Source organism: Epinephelus lanceolatus, chromosome 19, assembly GCF_041903045.1.
Source record: "Epinephelus lanceolatus isolate andai-2023 chromosome 19, ASM4190304v1, whole genome shotgun sequence".
Lineage (NCBI taxonomy): Eukaryota > Metazoa > Chordata > Actinopteri > Perciformes > Serranidae > Epinephelus > Epinephelus lanceolatus.
In genome coordinates this window covers 22722858-22739349 of record NC_135752.1, presented here as the reverse complement: position 1 = coordinate 22739349, position 16492 = coordinate 22722858, and the positions used below count along the sequence as shown (strand labels likewise).

General features: G+C 40.6%; 1 protein-coding gene across 1 annotated transcript in view; it reads left to right on the top strand.

Moving 5' to 3' along the window:
• Nucleotides 1-2358: 2358 nt before the first annotated feature.
• Nucleotides 2359-16492, top strand: part of dbh (dopamine beta-hydroxylase (dopamine beta-monooxygenase)) — a 27613-nt gene continuing 13479 nt past the window's right edge. Inside the window, exons 1-4 of the mRNA XM_033646537.2 lie at nt 2359-3162; nt 9992-10138; nt 12877-13134; nt 13591-13767. Coding sequence (XP_033502428.1) covers nt 2794-3162; nt 9992-10138; nt 12877-13134; nt 13591-13767 — 951 coding nt within the window. The 5' untranslated portion in view covers nt 2359-2793. The remainder of the gene's footprint in view (nt 3163-9991; nt 10139-12876; nt 13135-13590; nt 13768-16492) is intronic.

The following is a 16492-nucleotide window of genomic DNA, read 5'->3' as shown; positions in this document are numbered from 1 at the left end:
GTATGATATCATGCCCCATGACTGATGTTGCATACTTAATGTAACGCTATGTAGGTTAGGTTTAGGCTAGGAAACATGGTGACAACGTACTTTAAAATAACTCAAAGTTCACTTGGTTTCAATCAGCAGTCTCCTGGAGTAAAGTCCTGTGTTGTTTGACACATCCATCACCCCTACCTGCCTCTTTACAGAGACTTTGTATCTTCATACTACTTCCTTTATAACTCCTGTCAGAGCATTTGTCATGTGATCATAGCTTTCCTGATTACATGTGTCATACAGGAATTAGTCGCTCATGATTATGCAGGTTATACGCATTATGGCACTTTCTTTTTTGTAGATAAATGTAAAGTGTATGAGAACAGCCTGATATCATAGCATACTGGCTGGTTAGACATGGAAACAATCAATGTTTTCTCTACCTTGATCCACTGGAAAATGACAGCCAGTGGCGGTCAAGTGGTGTCAACCACACATCCTTCTTTGATATAGAGGCTGTGACTTTGCTGGGTTAAAGTCCACCAAAGCTGAACTTAAGATGCGGATTTGCTTTGCCACTGGAAGTGATTTTTTTTTTGCCCCTTGGCTCGCATTAAATGGAAATGAATATTAATTCTGTGCATGTGTGACTGTGCCCTAATCCTGAACCCAGTTGAGCAGATTTAGGTCCGAGTTGCCCCTCCCAACAACTGTGGGGGTGTTCCCGATTCAAAGTTGGTCTGAATTGGTTATCTGCCTAAATGAACCTGTAGTCTGCAGGGCTTTACAGATATAATCTTAATGTTAACGACTAGAGCCAGACTTTAATAACAACACCCTCAGGTGTTCTCAGGTGTTGCTCTCACGATCCCCTGCCTACAGAGAGCACAGATAGATAACACCCCAGCACACAAGACGACACCACAGGTCATCACATTGTCTAATGTCTCTCCGATGATGACAGTCTTCCTCCGTGTTTGTTCTTAAATCACATTTGATCATAGAAGTTTCTGTGAGACCCCAACTCTGTGGAATCACCAGTCTGAAATTGTTAAGCATTAACGGCAAGTGTGTGGTCCTGTGGGTCTTGACTGAGTTGTTTGGTGTGTTTTAACAATTCAAATATATATATTTTTAAATTGTCTCTGGTCTCACACGTTTTTAGATTATTTTAAGATTTGAAAATCCTCTAGTGCCTACCAGGCATTAGTCATGAGAAGGCAGCTTTAACAGTGTCAGGGCCCTGAAACTGAAACAGCTAAATAGAATTGAGCCGTAATTGATTTCCTTTTTTACAGCTGGGCTTTTTCTGCCTGGACATGTCAAAATGTCTTCTGTGAAAAAGACCTATTAGAATCTGCAGGATCTTCATAGCATATTGCTGGCAACCCCTGAACTACACATCATACATAGACTTTTTATATGATGGTTTTATTCTGCTTTGTTGGCTTTATGTAGCGCACTCTGTAACATTGGTTTTGAGAAGTGCTGCAGTGTACAAATGCACTGCATTATTACCAGAAACAAAAACCCCACTATCATAACCTTTAATATTTGTTTTCAGTCTCTCAGACATCCGAAAATATAGTTATGTGTTTGCACCTTTTAAACTTTACCTAGATTTTCTACAAATCTTCCTTCACTTACATTGTTTTGCTGTGATTTCTGATTATGTATAATGTCAGATGCCCTATTTGTAATCCTTTTCATGCTGTATTGATTCCTAAATGTGTGTCGGAGGTGGGGACAGGCTGAACAGCAGCACTTCATTGTTTTTAAAATCAATTAATATCCATTTGTCCACTGCAGCTCACCTGTTTGTCATGAAATACACACACACAGACAAGCACACACTTTTCTACAGGGGCTTTACTAACCTTTAAAACCAACCTGAATGTGTCCCTCTCTTGTGTTTGAAACCCATAATTGACAGTTTGATTAGGTCTTCTGCAGCCTTAGGCGGTAGCTTAAGGAAAGGGCCTAATGCATTAATGCCTTGTTTACGCCTCCAAAAGTGCTTGCTGCCCAATAAATCCACTTTGAATCAAATACCAAACAAGCCAGGTGAGAGCTATAGTGCATGGGATAGTTTTTGTCAGGAAATGTACAAGAAAATGTTTGATACATGCTCACCAGAGACAAAAAAAAGAGACAGAGATGGAGCGAGCAATAAAGTTTAGTTAGTCTAAAGCAGATTGTCGTTGATAATGTCCATGGTTGAATTTGGATCAATTAGGGGCTGGCAGATGTGCAGAATCATGGTTGACCCCAGGGCTTAAAGGATACAATCCAATTTTCCTCAACAAATGTAATACCATTAGGGTGGATAAAAACAGACAACTCACAAGGGAGGAGTCTCTTAAAAACCAGGGAGGGGGATGAGACAGAGAGAGACAGAGCAGTTGCTCAGAGGAAAGAGACAAAACCCACAAGGGCTTGGAAAACAGAGAAAACCTAAAGGCTGGAAAGTTAGTGAAACTCAAAAGAAAGTCAAACTTTTCAGGAAATGAGGGCCTGAGAGGATAGAAAACATGGGAAGAAAGGAATAAACAACCTCACCTGACCACTGCGGGGGAGATATTGAGTCCACTGTGGCCAGAAAGCAGAGCAGAGCTGACAAGGCAAACAAAACCAGTGAGTGCTGGAGTTTGAAGAGTTAGAGCTAATACAAACGCATTGATACAGCAGCGCTGGAGACAACTTCCTGGATTGAACTCCACATCAACTTTGACTGTGGAAGCCTGAGAGACGAAAAAGAGGTCAAAAGAAAGAAATCAGCCCTTAGAAATTTTGCTACAACATCAACACCAGGCTATGAGAATCTTCAACAGGAACCTTCGCCTTCAGGACGTCACCATCATGTACTTCACCGCCCTGGCTGCTCTAATGGTCATCTTGGTGGCTTCATATCAGGGGCCCACTAATGCCGTCGACGTGTCCAGCCTTAAATCAAACCCCTCCAGCCCTCTCCCACCTCTCCCCATGCCTTTCCGTGTGCCCCTTGACCCACGTGGGGACCTCCAGCTGGCCTGGAACATCAGCTACGCCAACCAGGAGGTGTACATGGAGCTGAGGGTCGCAAAGCTCAAACACGGCGTGGTCCTGGGGATGTCTGACCGCGGGGAGCTGACCAACGCTGACCTGGTGGTGCTGTGGGACTCTGGAACTAATAGCTACTTTGGGGTAAGTGTGTATCTGTTTAATGTGTCCCCCAAATTATTGAATTTAAAAGAATTTGGGGAGTTAAATCTTTAAAAAGTCAGACTGACACAAGGCTTGCCGCAAGGAAGGTGTGCAGTTTCTAAAAGCAGAGGGTGTAAAATGAAATTATTTCACCACCTTTCTATTTCTTTGTTCCTGTTTCCTCTCTGTGTTCACTTGTCAAATTTCATAAACGCACAGGGATTACATGAAAGTCCTTAAGGAATGGAGGTATCCCTCGTCTTGTCTGTGGTTCTCCAGGGCGTGAGATTGGTGTTTTTGCTGGAGAAGCGGGCGGACGGCTCACTTCACGATCAAATAGTCACAAAGGATGTTATCGGCCCCTGCTAATTGGAAATCACTCAAACTGCACTAATAGCTGGGGTTCTTCTGGGAATCATTAGCAGATATTAGCATATCAAAATTGAATCCTGCGCTGATTAAGATGTGCCAAATGCCTCATTTTCATTTTGCCACTAACAAATGCAAGATTTTTTTCCCCAAAAATTTCTTGAACTTAACTTATGCCACTTTGTTTAATGTTTAACCATAATTTACAAAGCTAAGATTACTTTTCCCCATCACTTGTTTTGGATAATGACATATTTATTTCTCATCCACCTGTCACTACAATAATGGATAATGCATTTCTTTTAAAGCTGATCGCTATCAGGACTACCTAAAAACGTTCTATTTAGCCCAGGGGCGGTGCCTTATATCCTGCGGCACAGACCGTGTTGTGTGCCTGATGCGCACTCTTGCCAACTCGCATTGGGTCGTCTTGTCACTTGTTGAATAGGCTAGTGAAACTGTAACGTAAAAAGTTGTTTATCAACATAATGTTTGCCTTAACCCCAAGATTAAACCCAAAAGAGACCTCATGCTTGATTATAACTTCAAACAGAGATGATTTATTTTTTCATATTTAATTTTTTTTTGCTGCTGGCAAGGCTACAAACACGACTAGACTTCCCTGCAGATTTTAAAATGACTTTAACCTGCCTGCTGATAAATTCTCAAATTGACCATCATAAGGTTATATTGGAAAATAAGTACAACTAAATACTACTAAAATATATTGACATCTGGATGGAATAAATGATGTCTAACAACAAAAATCTACTAAGATGGAGGGTTCCGTATTCTGATATCAATGCAGTATCTTGCGTCATGTATTAGTCAGTCTAATTTTCCAAGCTTAAGAATAAAACTAGTGCATACCATGACACTAAGACCAACTTTTCATTTTCATTAAATAGAAATAAGTCAGTATTTTGGTACTGCATTCTTGCTCGCCAAAGCATTGACTGCTACTTCCTGCAGGGCCTCTCCCATCCGGATGAAATACCAAATTATCAGGGAGTCCTATTGATATCCATGGGATAAAAATAGCCATTTTATTTATACAGAGAAGCAGCAGTCAACTCCATTTGTAAAGTTTTATTGACTTATTCAGCAGAGATAAAACATAAAAATGAAATCTCTGCTGTGAATCTCCACTGTAATTCGATCTGAGACAAGAGGGAGCATGCAGGACTCCAGAGGCCACTCTGTCTATTGGGTGGTACATAGCTCAGTGAGGATGGTGGCACATACTTGTGTTTCATAAATCCCTGAACAGTCTGTCCCAGGTACATGTGTTGCTACGACTGTTTTCTTGTTAAATCGTTCTCCTCTCCCCTTTCGACTGGCTTCCTCCCCTCGTTCCATCTCTGTCTCTTCCTTCAGGAGGGCAAAACTACCATCAGAAGAAAGGTCACTGCTGATCTATCTCTCTGTTTCCCACACTCTCTCTGTCTCTCTCTCTCTCTCTCACACACACACACACACACACACACGTTCCTCCTCACAAAGCCAGGCACATTTTAGATATGCTCTAGTTCAGAGACTCCTAAAATCCCTTTTTAAATCAATGTATTCAAATCAGGCCTTGGAGATTTGAATTTTAAGACTTTGTCTTTACATACCAGAGATATGGAGACAGAAGTTTTTCCTTTCTCTCTTTCTCTTCTTTGGTTCTTTGGTTACGTGACTTTGTGCACATTTTTAGATATATGCTATTTTTAGTATGCCAATTAGGTAGAGGGTAAAATGAGAGAAACATACGAACAATTTCTAGTGAGTGATAAGTAGTTTACTTACATTTGAACCAGACAAATCTGCAAGCTAATGTTTTATTTGCTCTGACTGATGCATCTGGTCGCCCTCTGCTTTGGACAGCAGCAAGCTGAGACATGCCGTGCCAGTCACAACTGTTTATTTAATATGGGGCGTGTTTGAGCCAGAGATCGTAAAGAGGAGCATCATTGAAGCATTTTTTGAAAACAACCAAGATGGTTGCAGCTGATGAACTTTCTGCTGAAGCCACAGGAATTGGCGAAAGTTTAACATACCAGCTCATAACATGTCATCTCATCTCTGCACGCTGTAGTCTGTTAATCGTTTTTTCATCGCTGAGGCATGATTTTTTTTCCCACACATATTGCCAAGACCTGGCCACTAGACACTGCGTCCTCAGTCACAAGTTGATAACCTGTTAACTCCCCTTTGCAATCCAAAATAAACAGAGATGTTCCAGACTAATTTGCAACTGCAGTTTGGGGGGGTTAATAGTTGACAGTCTCTGGACACCTTCAGGATTTCTCTAATTTAGGCCCCTATCAGGACCTAAATCTGGACAGGACCTGCAAATTACTAGATAATATATCCAGATACAGATCATATGTTAACACCAGGTGTAAGAGGGGAACAATACTGGAGTCCCACTGGGCATGGATCCCTTCAAGAATAGCTGATGCAAGTTCCAAGATGTTCCTGAGATTTTCACGTCATCTTGTCATATAGTGAGAATCAAGCTGCCATGCAATGTTAAGTATAACCAGTAAAACTTATTAGAGGCCTTGTTTGGACTGCCAGCTCCAAACTGTTTTTTGGTGTATGCAGACTGATTTTAGAAAGCTGATTTCAAAGTGTCTTTTGTGAAACGTTACCGTATCCTTGAAGCAGAGCTTTTTCAGCTGAGCTGAGGTTGACAATGTCATATAAGACATAATGATGAATAATTTTAAATATCTCTGGAATGCTGCATGCAAGAACTTATTTAAATTTGCCCAGAAGCTAACTTAAACCATCGCGCTGTTCCAACGAGGACTCAGGTGCGATATTACCCCTATAACAAGCTTTGTAATACAGCCTTGAACTGCAGTGGTTTTTTGGAGACTTGGAAACCCTGAATGTTTTTTGTGATTATTTTTCAATTATTCTACAGTATGTTGAAAAAAATCGTTGTTAGTCTCCATTTCTCCTGCGTCAGCATTGGAAAACTGTATCACCAGTGTAGCTACATAGTTACTGATGCCACACCATTACCACAGCAACCCATGCAGATAAGTTGGTGCCATCTGGACACACAAATCCAATGTGATCACTTGTAACAGTGTGGACAGTCTGTTGTGAAGATCTAATCTGAGGAACAAATCTAATGTGCCTGCAGTCTGAACGCAGCCAGTATGACCAAAATGGGTATATCATGTGTTATAGTGTTATAAGACACACTTGAAAAGATGTGAAACTACCCTTTATCCAACATACAGTATTTAAGGATCCCAATTCACATTTAAGCAGTCATGACAGTCCATTGGAGATGCCTTGCTACACCAAAACCAGACCTAACTGCCGTCCGTACCCTTAACCTAAAGATAACTACAGGCAAAACGCCAACTTTATACGTAACACAATTTCAAGGAACTTCAGAATTTTTTTTGATATGACTCTTTCTCTGAGGCATCCGCAGTGGTGGTAGCTAGTGTCTTCTGTACACACACATGTAACACACACATAACACATTATATACTGCTTATATTTTTTTAGATTTATATATACTTATTTTGAAAATGGTTGGCCTCAGAATCTTTTGCAGTTTGTGTAGAACAGTTATATAAGAGGGACAGAGAGGGAGACAGAAATACAGAGATGTTAGGTGCTATTCTGGACAGATATGAATGTGAGAAACATAACAGAAGCGGATAGACTGAGCTGTTGCAAAGCCTCCTGGCAGAGATGTGGAGTCTTGTACACCGGGTTGGGGAAGGTTTCACAACACGAACCGCCGCAGCTTCACTGATATCTTTCTATCGGTTGTAAAATAATCCAATAACAATCCACGAAAGTTGCGTAAGTTTGCATTCATTTTAAAACTGATTGAGACAAACAATAGTAACATTAGTTTTCCAAAGCTTTCTCTTGTTTCTCAGTATAGTGTTAAACATTGTTTTCCCCAAACTCAACCATTGGTTTCTTTTTTCTGCAGTATAGTTTGAAGAATTAACGCAAAACGACCAGGAAGGGACTCAAAATGACCACAAAGAGATGCAAAGGCAAAGAGACACAACATAACTACAAAAATGGATACAACTACCACAGAGAAACACACAGTTACTACAAAGAGATACAAGATGACCAAGCTGCATTTAGTATGTAGGCTTTAGTGTGTAATTGGAAAGGTTACACGCTGGCATTCACACTTGGGTCAAATGACTCTGCAGGAGTCACGGGTATTTATCTAGTCAGGCTCTGATTGGCATTGATGAAAATATGGCACAAAGGCAAACAAGCTGATTTTAGCCCCTTTATCAACAAGATGTAATCACAGGCTGCCACACTATACTACCTGTCTCCACTTAAGCAGCACTCAAGCATTGTTCCTAATTGTTCTGCACAGAGATAGAACGAGGGAGTGAATAAGTGAGAGATATAAAGAGAAGTAACCACTGTAACATTGTTACTGGCCTCTTTCTGCTGTTCACCAACCTGTTTTCTGGCCTGTCCGTGACACTAATAACTGGCAATGGGAAAGGAGTGTATAGCGAATTCTTAGCAGGATTTCTGTGTTTAAAAAACCCGCGTCACTAATTTTAGTGATAAAAGGGTGTAGGAGCGAGGGTTGGGCCTTTCACATATCTTTGCCCAGGTTCATTGTCTCATAGTCAGCCCATGGCAAATATGGAACCTGATGGAATAATGTAACATTTTGGATTTTGATACATTTCCTATTTTATTTTGAAGTACTAACCTCTTGTGTCACTGCAAATCTTGGGTTCTGACACACTCCACCCACCTAAACACCAGTGCAGACCAGGCACCCCCCAACATGCCAGTGGCATTTCCCAGTAGCTGACCCCCCCCCCCCCGTGCTGTTACCCCACCTCACAACCCAAAGGACTCAAAAGATCTGAAGCTAACGCCCTGGTGCCAGACACCAAAGGACACCCCCTACAGGTTCTGTGTCCATGCCTTGACAGGTCAGAGCCAAGTCCTGTCCAAGAAGCACCCACTGTAGGACAGGGGTACCTCTGGGGTAACAGCACGTCCCTCAAACGTTCAGTCAGGTTGGGATCTGGGGTATTTGGAGGCCAGGTTGATGCCCTGAGGCATCGTTCCTCAGGTCATTCCTGAGCAGTTTTTGTGGTGTGACATTGTGCATTGTCCTGCTGGGGGGGGCACTGCCATTGACAAGTGCCATTGCCATAACAGGGTGTACTTGGTCTGCAACGGTGTTCAGGTGGGTGGAGACCCAAGGTTTCCCAATGGAATGTTGCACTGTAACAGGATGATCAATGTTATTCGTTTCACCCCCCCCTACCCCCGCCCCCCCGCTCATGGCTCTGCCAGATTGTCTTTGTTCCTCTGAGTCATAGCTTTCTAGCGATCTCTATGTTTGAGTCCTTGAACTTTCCCTGTTTTGGATTTAAGGAGTTTTTGCCCGCTCCCTGTCTGTTTTGGATTTTGTTTGTATATTACCTTTTTGGACCTTTTTGGACTGAAGTAAAGACTGTGCCATATTTTGAACACTACTCTGCCTCCTTTGTGTTCCCTGTATTTGAGTCTGAGTTTTCACCAGGGTCATTACAAATAATGCAGCTGATCACACAGACATTCACTGATGGTTCTAAATCAGTAATTTCAGACCTTTTCCAGGGTATTCCAAATGGTAAAGAAACTACCACAAACTATTGGAAAATGAATTTGATAACAAAATTAAAGTCAGCAGTGTGTGAAAACTATCTTTTCTACTTCTTCTTTTACATATTGGCGTGAATTCTGTTGGAAGAATATTATTTGTTTTTTCACTACTCCTAAATTGAAAACAAAAATGAAAATGTGGGGATGACGAGGCTTTTGCTTATGCCCAAAGACACAACTGTTTTAAGAAAATACTGTATCTGGAGAATCATGCAGGGCTGCAGGTCCCACTGGCACGTGTGTCACTTTATTTGTGCAGTCTGACAGGAGGAATAATAGGAAACGTCAATACCGCCTGGAAATATTTACAGCAGCAGCAGCAAAAAAAGCAATCGCTCACAAATGGTTACAGGCCGATAAACCTACAGTTGATAACTGGCTTGAAATCATCAAAGAGATCCATGAGACGGAAAGAGTGACTTCTTTCTGAGACTGAGAAATGATTTGGGTTTTGCAAGAAAATAGATAACATATTTGTTGGAGTAAGGAAGGTGCTCTGTTCATCCTCACTGCTTAAAATGACATATACCTTCCTTAAACTGTACTGGGAAAATTATATGCAAATTATAAACTGCATAAAGACCCCCCCGCCTTTATCCCATAATATAAGATGTCTGTAATCTGGTTATGATGAATGTCATAATGTCTGGCAGTGATGTTTCGTATTATTGTTTTTGCCAACCAAAAAAAAGACCTAATATAATAAGTGTCAAAAGAAAGAACCCTCAGATAAGAAAGTTATCCATTCCCTAATCTACATGAAAACATGTGTGTGTGTCCTCTCCCTCAGGATGCATGGAGCGACAGCGAGGGTCACGTTTCACTGGACAGCCAACAAGATTACGAGCTGATAGAAGCCAAAAACAAACCTGACGGATTCTACCTGCTCTTCAAAAGACCGTTCAGCACCTGTGATCCCAGAGACTACCTCATAGAGGTCTGTAACATCTTTCTTTCAACAGCGTGTGTGTGTGTGTGTGTGTGTGTGTGTGTGTGTGTATGTGGCAGGGAAGCAGTTTGCAATAAAAATGTTCACCAATAATGGATGGAAATTATTCCGACTCCTCAAGGAGGCTTTGCACCTATAGTAGACCTATACATAGCAGTGACTCACTCTGCTATCTTAACGTCACACTCGTTCATCTTTCATGAGCTGTTTAAACTGCCAGAGCAAACACAGCATTGTATTACAGAGGAATCCTGTATATTTAGCTCTGTATAATATTTTTTTTAAAACCTTACTGCCCCCCTTATATCACTACAGTCTCCCATCATTCTCCTGTTAAACACTATGTCAGCCCTCCATTCTACCTGAGTGCACTTAAAGGGCCAGCAGACTTGTTGCTCTATATGTCACGCATAGCCTCAAGCCAAAATAATGTCTGTCAATCCTGCGCTGACTTAAACTGACAGTTAACAGGTGGCGAGAAGATAACATGTGAGGAAGGCGGGAAAGATGGCGCTCGAGTGCACACATGTGTAACCTAACAACAGTGTGTTTGCACTGTATGTGTTAGTCGATGAATGTGTAGGGTACGTGTGTAGGGGGCGGATTTGCATCGCTGTCTTTGATGAATATTAAGAAGAAGCAATGACACAGATGATTGCAGAGAGCTCATGGTTTCATGTAAGGATGGGAATCAAGAACTGGTTCCAGTTGAGAGCTGGTTCCAAATGTCCGGTCCATTGAATCGTATGCCTCCGAGCTTATTACTTCCTTTTATTGAGCTAGCAGTTTAGTGTTGCAAAACAATGACAGCAAGGTCACACATCTATACTCTGCTGGAAACTTGCAACAAGATGGAGTGATAGCAGAGAGGAAGAAAAGGCTCAAAGCGTGGCTTCATTTCACGGAGAAAGACGACAGCAGTGCTGCTTGTAGGCCTACTGTCTGTAAAAAGATCATTTCAAGTGAGGGTGGAAACATCAGCGGTAGATATCTTTCTGCACAACATGAGCCTAAATTCCAGGAAAGCAGCATATTTGCAGTGGTGAATGAAGAACCTGAAAGCCACACTTGAGTAAAGTAAAGATGTCTTACCAGAAAGTGGCTTTGGTAGAATGTAAAGTCACCTATTAGAATATTACTGAGTAAAAGTCTTAAAGTATCTGATGTATCAAAAGTAATTTTGTAATATCAAGTGTAATTAAGTGTTAACATTATGAAGTCCACGTAAATTCTGTCAATAAAACAGCAAGCAGTCAGAATTTTATGAAGTTTATTTCTTCTTAAAATGTATGCCAACTTCCCCTGACCCCTGCACGCCGACCCTCTAACCCCAGACACAGAGAGACCATATTTCCAGAGCTGCAAATATTAGTAGCTGTCATTGTAATTATTATCACCATCACTACTATTGACTGCAGCCCTACAAGGCGATGTACATGGACTTAGGACAAGCACAAACCAAAAACATGCAGAAAAAGAGAGAAAATAAATAAAAAAAGGCAATGTTAATAATAAATAAAATGTAATAATAATAAAAACAATACTTCCCTTGTTTCTATTTCATTCATTCCAGCCCCACCTGTTGGCCAGCCAGGAATCCAATGAATGAATGCCAACTTAAAAATGGAGCCCACGTTACACTTGAAGAAAAACAAGATCCTTTTTGCAACTTAAAGGATTTAAAGAACAAAATCCAGTTTTTACTGTCCTTCAATTCCTGCATCCGTCCCTCTGTCCCTCCGTCCCTCCATCCCTTCCTTCCTTCCTTCCTTCCTTCCTTCCTTCTATCCTTCCCTATTTTGTAGTTAGTAACTAAGATGCTCGGGGAAAATGTACTTTAGTAAAAGTATATACTTTATTTAGGAAATGTAGTGGTGTAAAAGTGAAAGTTGACAGAAATATAAAAACTATAGTAAAGTACAGATACTCTAAAAAAAAAGTACTATAACAAAGTATTATTACTTTGTTACTTTGCAGCACTGTGTATTTGACACTACGCATGAGTGCCACTGCCTCCAAAACAAGCAGCACGTCCTTTACGAACTATATGCATGCATATAGGTACAGTATGTGTTTAAGTGTACTGTATATGTTGGTGTAGGTGTAAATATCCTATTTTAAAATAGCATTAGCACCATGCAGACAGGCTCAGCAGATTTTTTCTTTGACTGAGAAAACCTAAATAAAAGCTGTACAAATATTCTCTCATTACATGTATTTTAGATGATGACAGGCAGACTGTTGCAGCAGCCACCATATCTCACACATCATCTCACGCTTGCTACACATGGAGGGAAAATGAATAAAGAAAGGGTGTAGGCCACTTTTTCCCACAGAGAATCAAAAGGGGAATCAATAAAGAATCAGACCAATAAGCAGAGTCGATAATGACACTAGTATCAATAAAATCTTATCCCTTCCTATCCCTAGCTTCAGGTGTGGATATAAAATCCTCATATAGCAGAAATGATCACCACAATTTCCACTGAAACATTCATTATAGTTACAATGGTTTCCATGGTGCTGCATCAGACCTCTAAGTTGCAGACATAAAACCAATGGTCATCACCATGACAACATAATGAAAAGTTCTCTGTTTGCCTTTGCAGGCATTTCAGCCAAATGATAATCATGAGAGACTACTAATTTGAAAAACACATCCCTGTGTTTATGCTCTGCTATCAAACAGGCTTTCTCCTCTGATTTTTTTTTTTGTGTTTGGTTAGGAGGGAACAGTGCACGTCATCTATGGACTTTTGGATGAGCCACTTGCCTCGCTGGAGCAGCTCAACTTGTCCCGGATCCACACGGGGATACAGAGAGTGCTGATGCTGCGCCCCGACACGCCGTCCCCCACCCTGCCTCCAGATGTGCAGACGCTGGATGTTGTGGCACCAAATGTCGTCATACCAAATCAAGAGACCACCTACTGGTGCTTCATACAGGAGCTGCCTGAAAACATGCCCAAGAACCACATTGTTATGGTATAAATGCCTCCGAAAAAAGAAACACGGAACATGGATTTTTACGCACAGTGGAGTGGGTGTTTTAGATGGAGATCGTGCACAGGCAGCTGTTATTATTGCTCCTTGTTTACCAGCCGGGCCTTACAAAACAAGAGAGGCATTGTTATGGCTAGAGAGCAGAGAGAAAACATCACCTCACAACCTTTATATTTTCTCTCAGAAATAGATGTGGTATATATAATTTGATGAAATGTGAACAGATCTGACCTAAAAAACATGGAGTATTATAAGACATGGAGGTTACAGCACATTATGTTGCATATAATTCATTTCAGCGATGTTTCTATTGACATACCTGTCTGAGGTAGTGGCATTGCCAAAGCTTTTAGCAGTAAAAACACATAAAACAACAGGATTCTCACTTTTTTCCCACTTGCTTCTTTTTCTCCACCTCTCTCTCTCTGTTCCTGTCAGTATGAGTCAGTGGTAACTCCAGGTAACGAGGCCATCGTGCATCACATAGAAGTGTTTGAATGTTCTCCGGAAATCCGCAACGTTCCAGAGTACAGCGGCTCCTGTGATGACAAGATGAAGCCGGGCAAGCTCAACTTCTGCCGCCATGTGCTCGCTGCATGGGCTATGGGTGCTGAGGTACGATGGGAAACAGACACCCACACGCATCCCCTTACTTCTGTCCTTATGGGGGACCTTCCAGTGACTATATTTACTCATTTTTCCTTATCAAAACTAAAAGAAAGCACTGCTGAAAACGTATATAATGTACATAATATAACTTTTATGATGCAAAGCCAAGTCCTGACCCTGAAACTGCCACTTGAAGATGTAACAATCAACCCACACAAACCCCATCAGATGAAGCAGAATAAACATATACATTGACGAGTTTTTAATAAGCATAACAGGTGTCTAATTGAAAGAGGGTTGGAATAATAGCCTAATTTTGGCCCTGTCCTCGTACCTATTATGAGAGATAAACAAAAACTCCTACGGGAGTAATATCCAAGCCTAGAAGTGCGAGCAGAAAACCTTGTAAAGTTGATCCCACACGCAGCACAAGTCTATTAAGAGCTCGGAGACAGTCTGTATGTGGGAAGCACAGTCACACGCAAGTATTCACAAACTCCATTACATGGACACTCAACACAAACACGAATGAAAAACATATTTATGTAAATTGGAAGCTTAGAAAGAGGTACAAAGCAGAAGAGGTTACATCATGGCTGATATTCTCAGTCAACCGACTGATCTGCCATTGGCTGTAGCTACCACTGAGGACAAGAGGTTATGTGATGTCCACACTAGTTTCTCTGGGAATCATATAGTCAGTACTTTACAGCCTCGTTTCTGTATTTCTGGACTCAGTAATGTATATTTGAAGTTGAGCTACTTCATATTTTTTATATTAACAACAGATGAAACACTTAACATTTCCTTATCCAACGGTTTGATTTATATCTAACAAAGTTGTGCCCCAAGAATGGCATTGTCATGTTAAGTAATTGATATTAAGTTACGTAAGCTTGATTTAGGAAAATAAAAATAGTTGGGTGTCCTTATACTTTTACATACTTAATGTAAAGTTACGTATAGGGAAGCACGATAATATCAGCACGTCATCTGTATTGGCCGATATTGGCTTTAAAATGAAATATCGGAATCACCCAATGTGCTGATGATATTGGTATGTCATCAGTATTGGTCAATATCAGCTTTAAATTAACTATCAGAACCACCCAACATGCTTTTCTTATTTTGCACAATGAATAAATATAACATACATTGAAAAGTATTGTATTTCAAGTCTCCATCTGCTGGTGAGTCATCATGATAAGAGTACGCATGCATAATTTGAAGTTAATTCAACTACAGAAGAGACCTGATGATCACTAAAATTAGGTAGAAAAAAAATAACGGTATCAGTATCGGTCATCTGTCAAATGAGTTGTTACTTGTTGGGTATTGGCAAAAAATCCAATATTGTGCATCCCTAGTTAGGTTCTTCATGTAGAGTTAAGTAGGTTAGGTTTGGAAAAGTTATGTAGGCTTGGTTTAGAAAAAGAAATATAGTTGGGCATCTTCACATTATATACTTCATGTAAAGTTATGTTCTTAACTTGAATTTATGTAGGTTAGGTTTAGGAAAGTAAAGTTATGTGGGTTAGATATAGGGAAAGAAACATGGTACCCTAAAATAACAAATTTCACTTGGTTTCACATGGGACACAAACACCACTCTCCTGGGGTAAAGTCCTCAGTTTGTTTGACACATCCACCACCTCAACTGACTCCTTATGTCAACTTTTGCTCTTTATACTACTTCCTTCTTTACTCCCGTCAGCGAATTGGTCACGTGATTGCGGTCATTTTGATTACTTAGGTTATAAACAAATTACTGGTTCATGATTACAGGGGTTATGTACAAATTCTGATGTATTACTTTTTGTAGGTATAGGTTCAAACAGTGCATGCATACAGCCTGAATGACTACATGTAATGGGTTATTCATAGAGCCAGAACCCATTGAGTATTATTACCTGACTCAGATGTTTCCCTGAGTCCTACAAAGTGCTTCTTTCAAGCTTATTTTAGACTTTCCAGCACACAAATTCTGCTCATTTTGCAGCTAAAGTGACACCAATTTTTATCTGGAGTTGGTGAATCACAAACTAAACTTTAAAAAAGAATGAAAAGTGGTCTTGCAGTCATCAGGTGACCAGAAACACTACTCCAGCTCCGCAAGTACTGTAAACAACTGTCTGCTAACATTGTTAAAAGTGATACGTCAATGTCGAGTTACAGCTTGTTCTGCTGCCCCCAAGTGGCCAAAACGATAGCTGTGCCCTGATTCGCATACTTTTTCTTTTTACTATTAGTATATATTGCAGTTGCCCTTAAAAATTGCATTCTGTAGCATGGGGTATGCTCAAAACTGGGACCTACTACTTTGTCATAACATTGGGCATTGAACACTGAATCTCCTGCTCATACGCTCAACACAATCTGTAGTGTGAAATTTGAAGTAAAAAGAAAAAGTATGCAGTCTGGAACGCAGCAGATCTTAACATTATCAACTAAGGTTAGCTTGGAGATAACAAAACATGGCATTCACAAGCTCGTTGTTTTACAAGTAGTTTGAACTTTTGAGTGATAACTGTATGCTGTACACTGTAAATTGTTTTCAATTGATTGACTGATTGATTATAGTCATTTTGGCTTCTGTCAGCTGCCAGTGACCTAACATCTTTCTGCAGCTCAGACAATGTGATGTATCCTGCACTGTGTAGAGGACTGTGGGTCACAATAGCCAGAAAAGCAGGCTAGCTTGAATATTGCAAAGTTCAACCAGATGCAATAG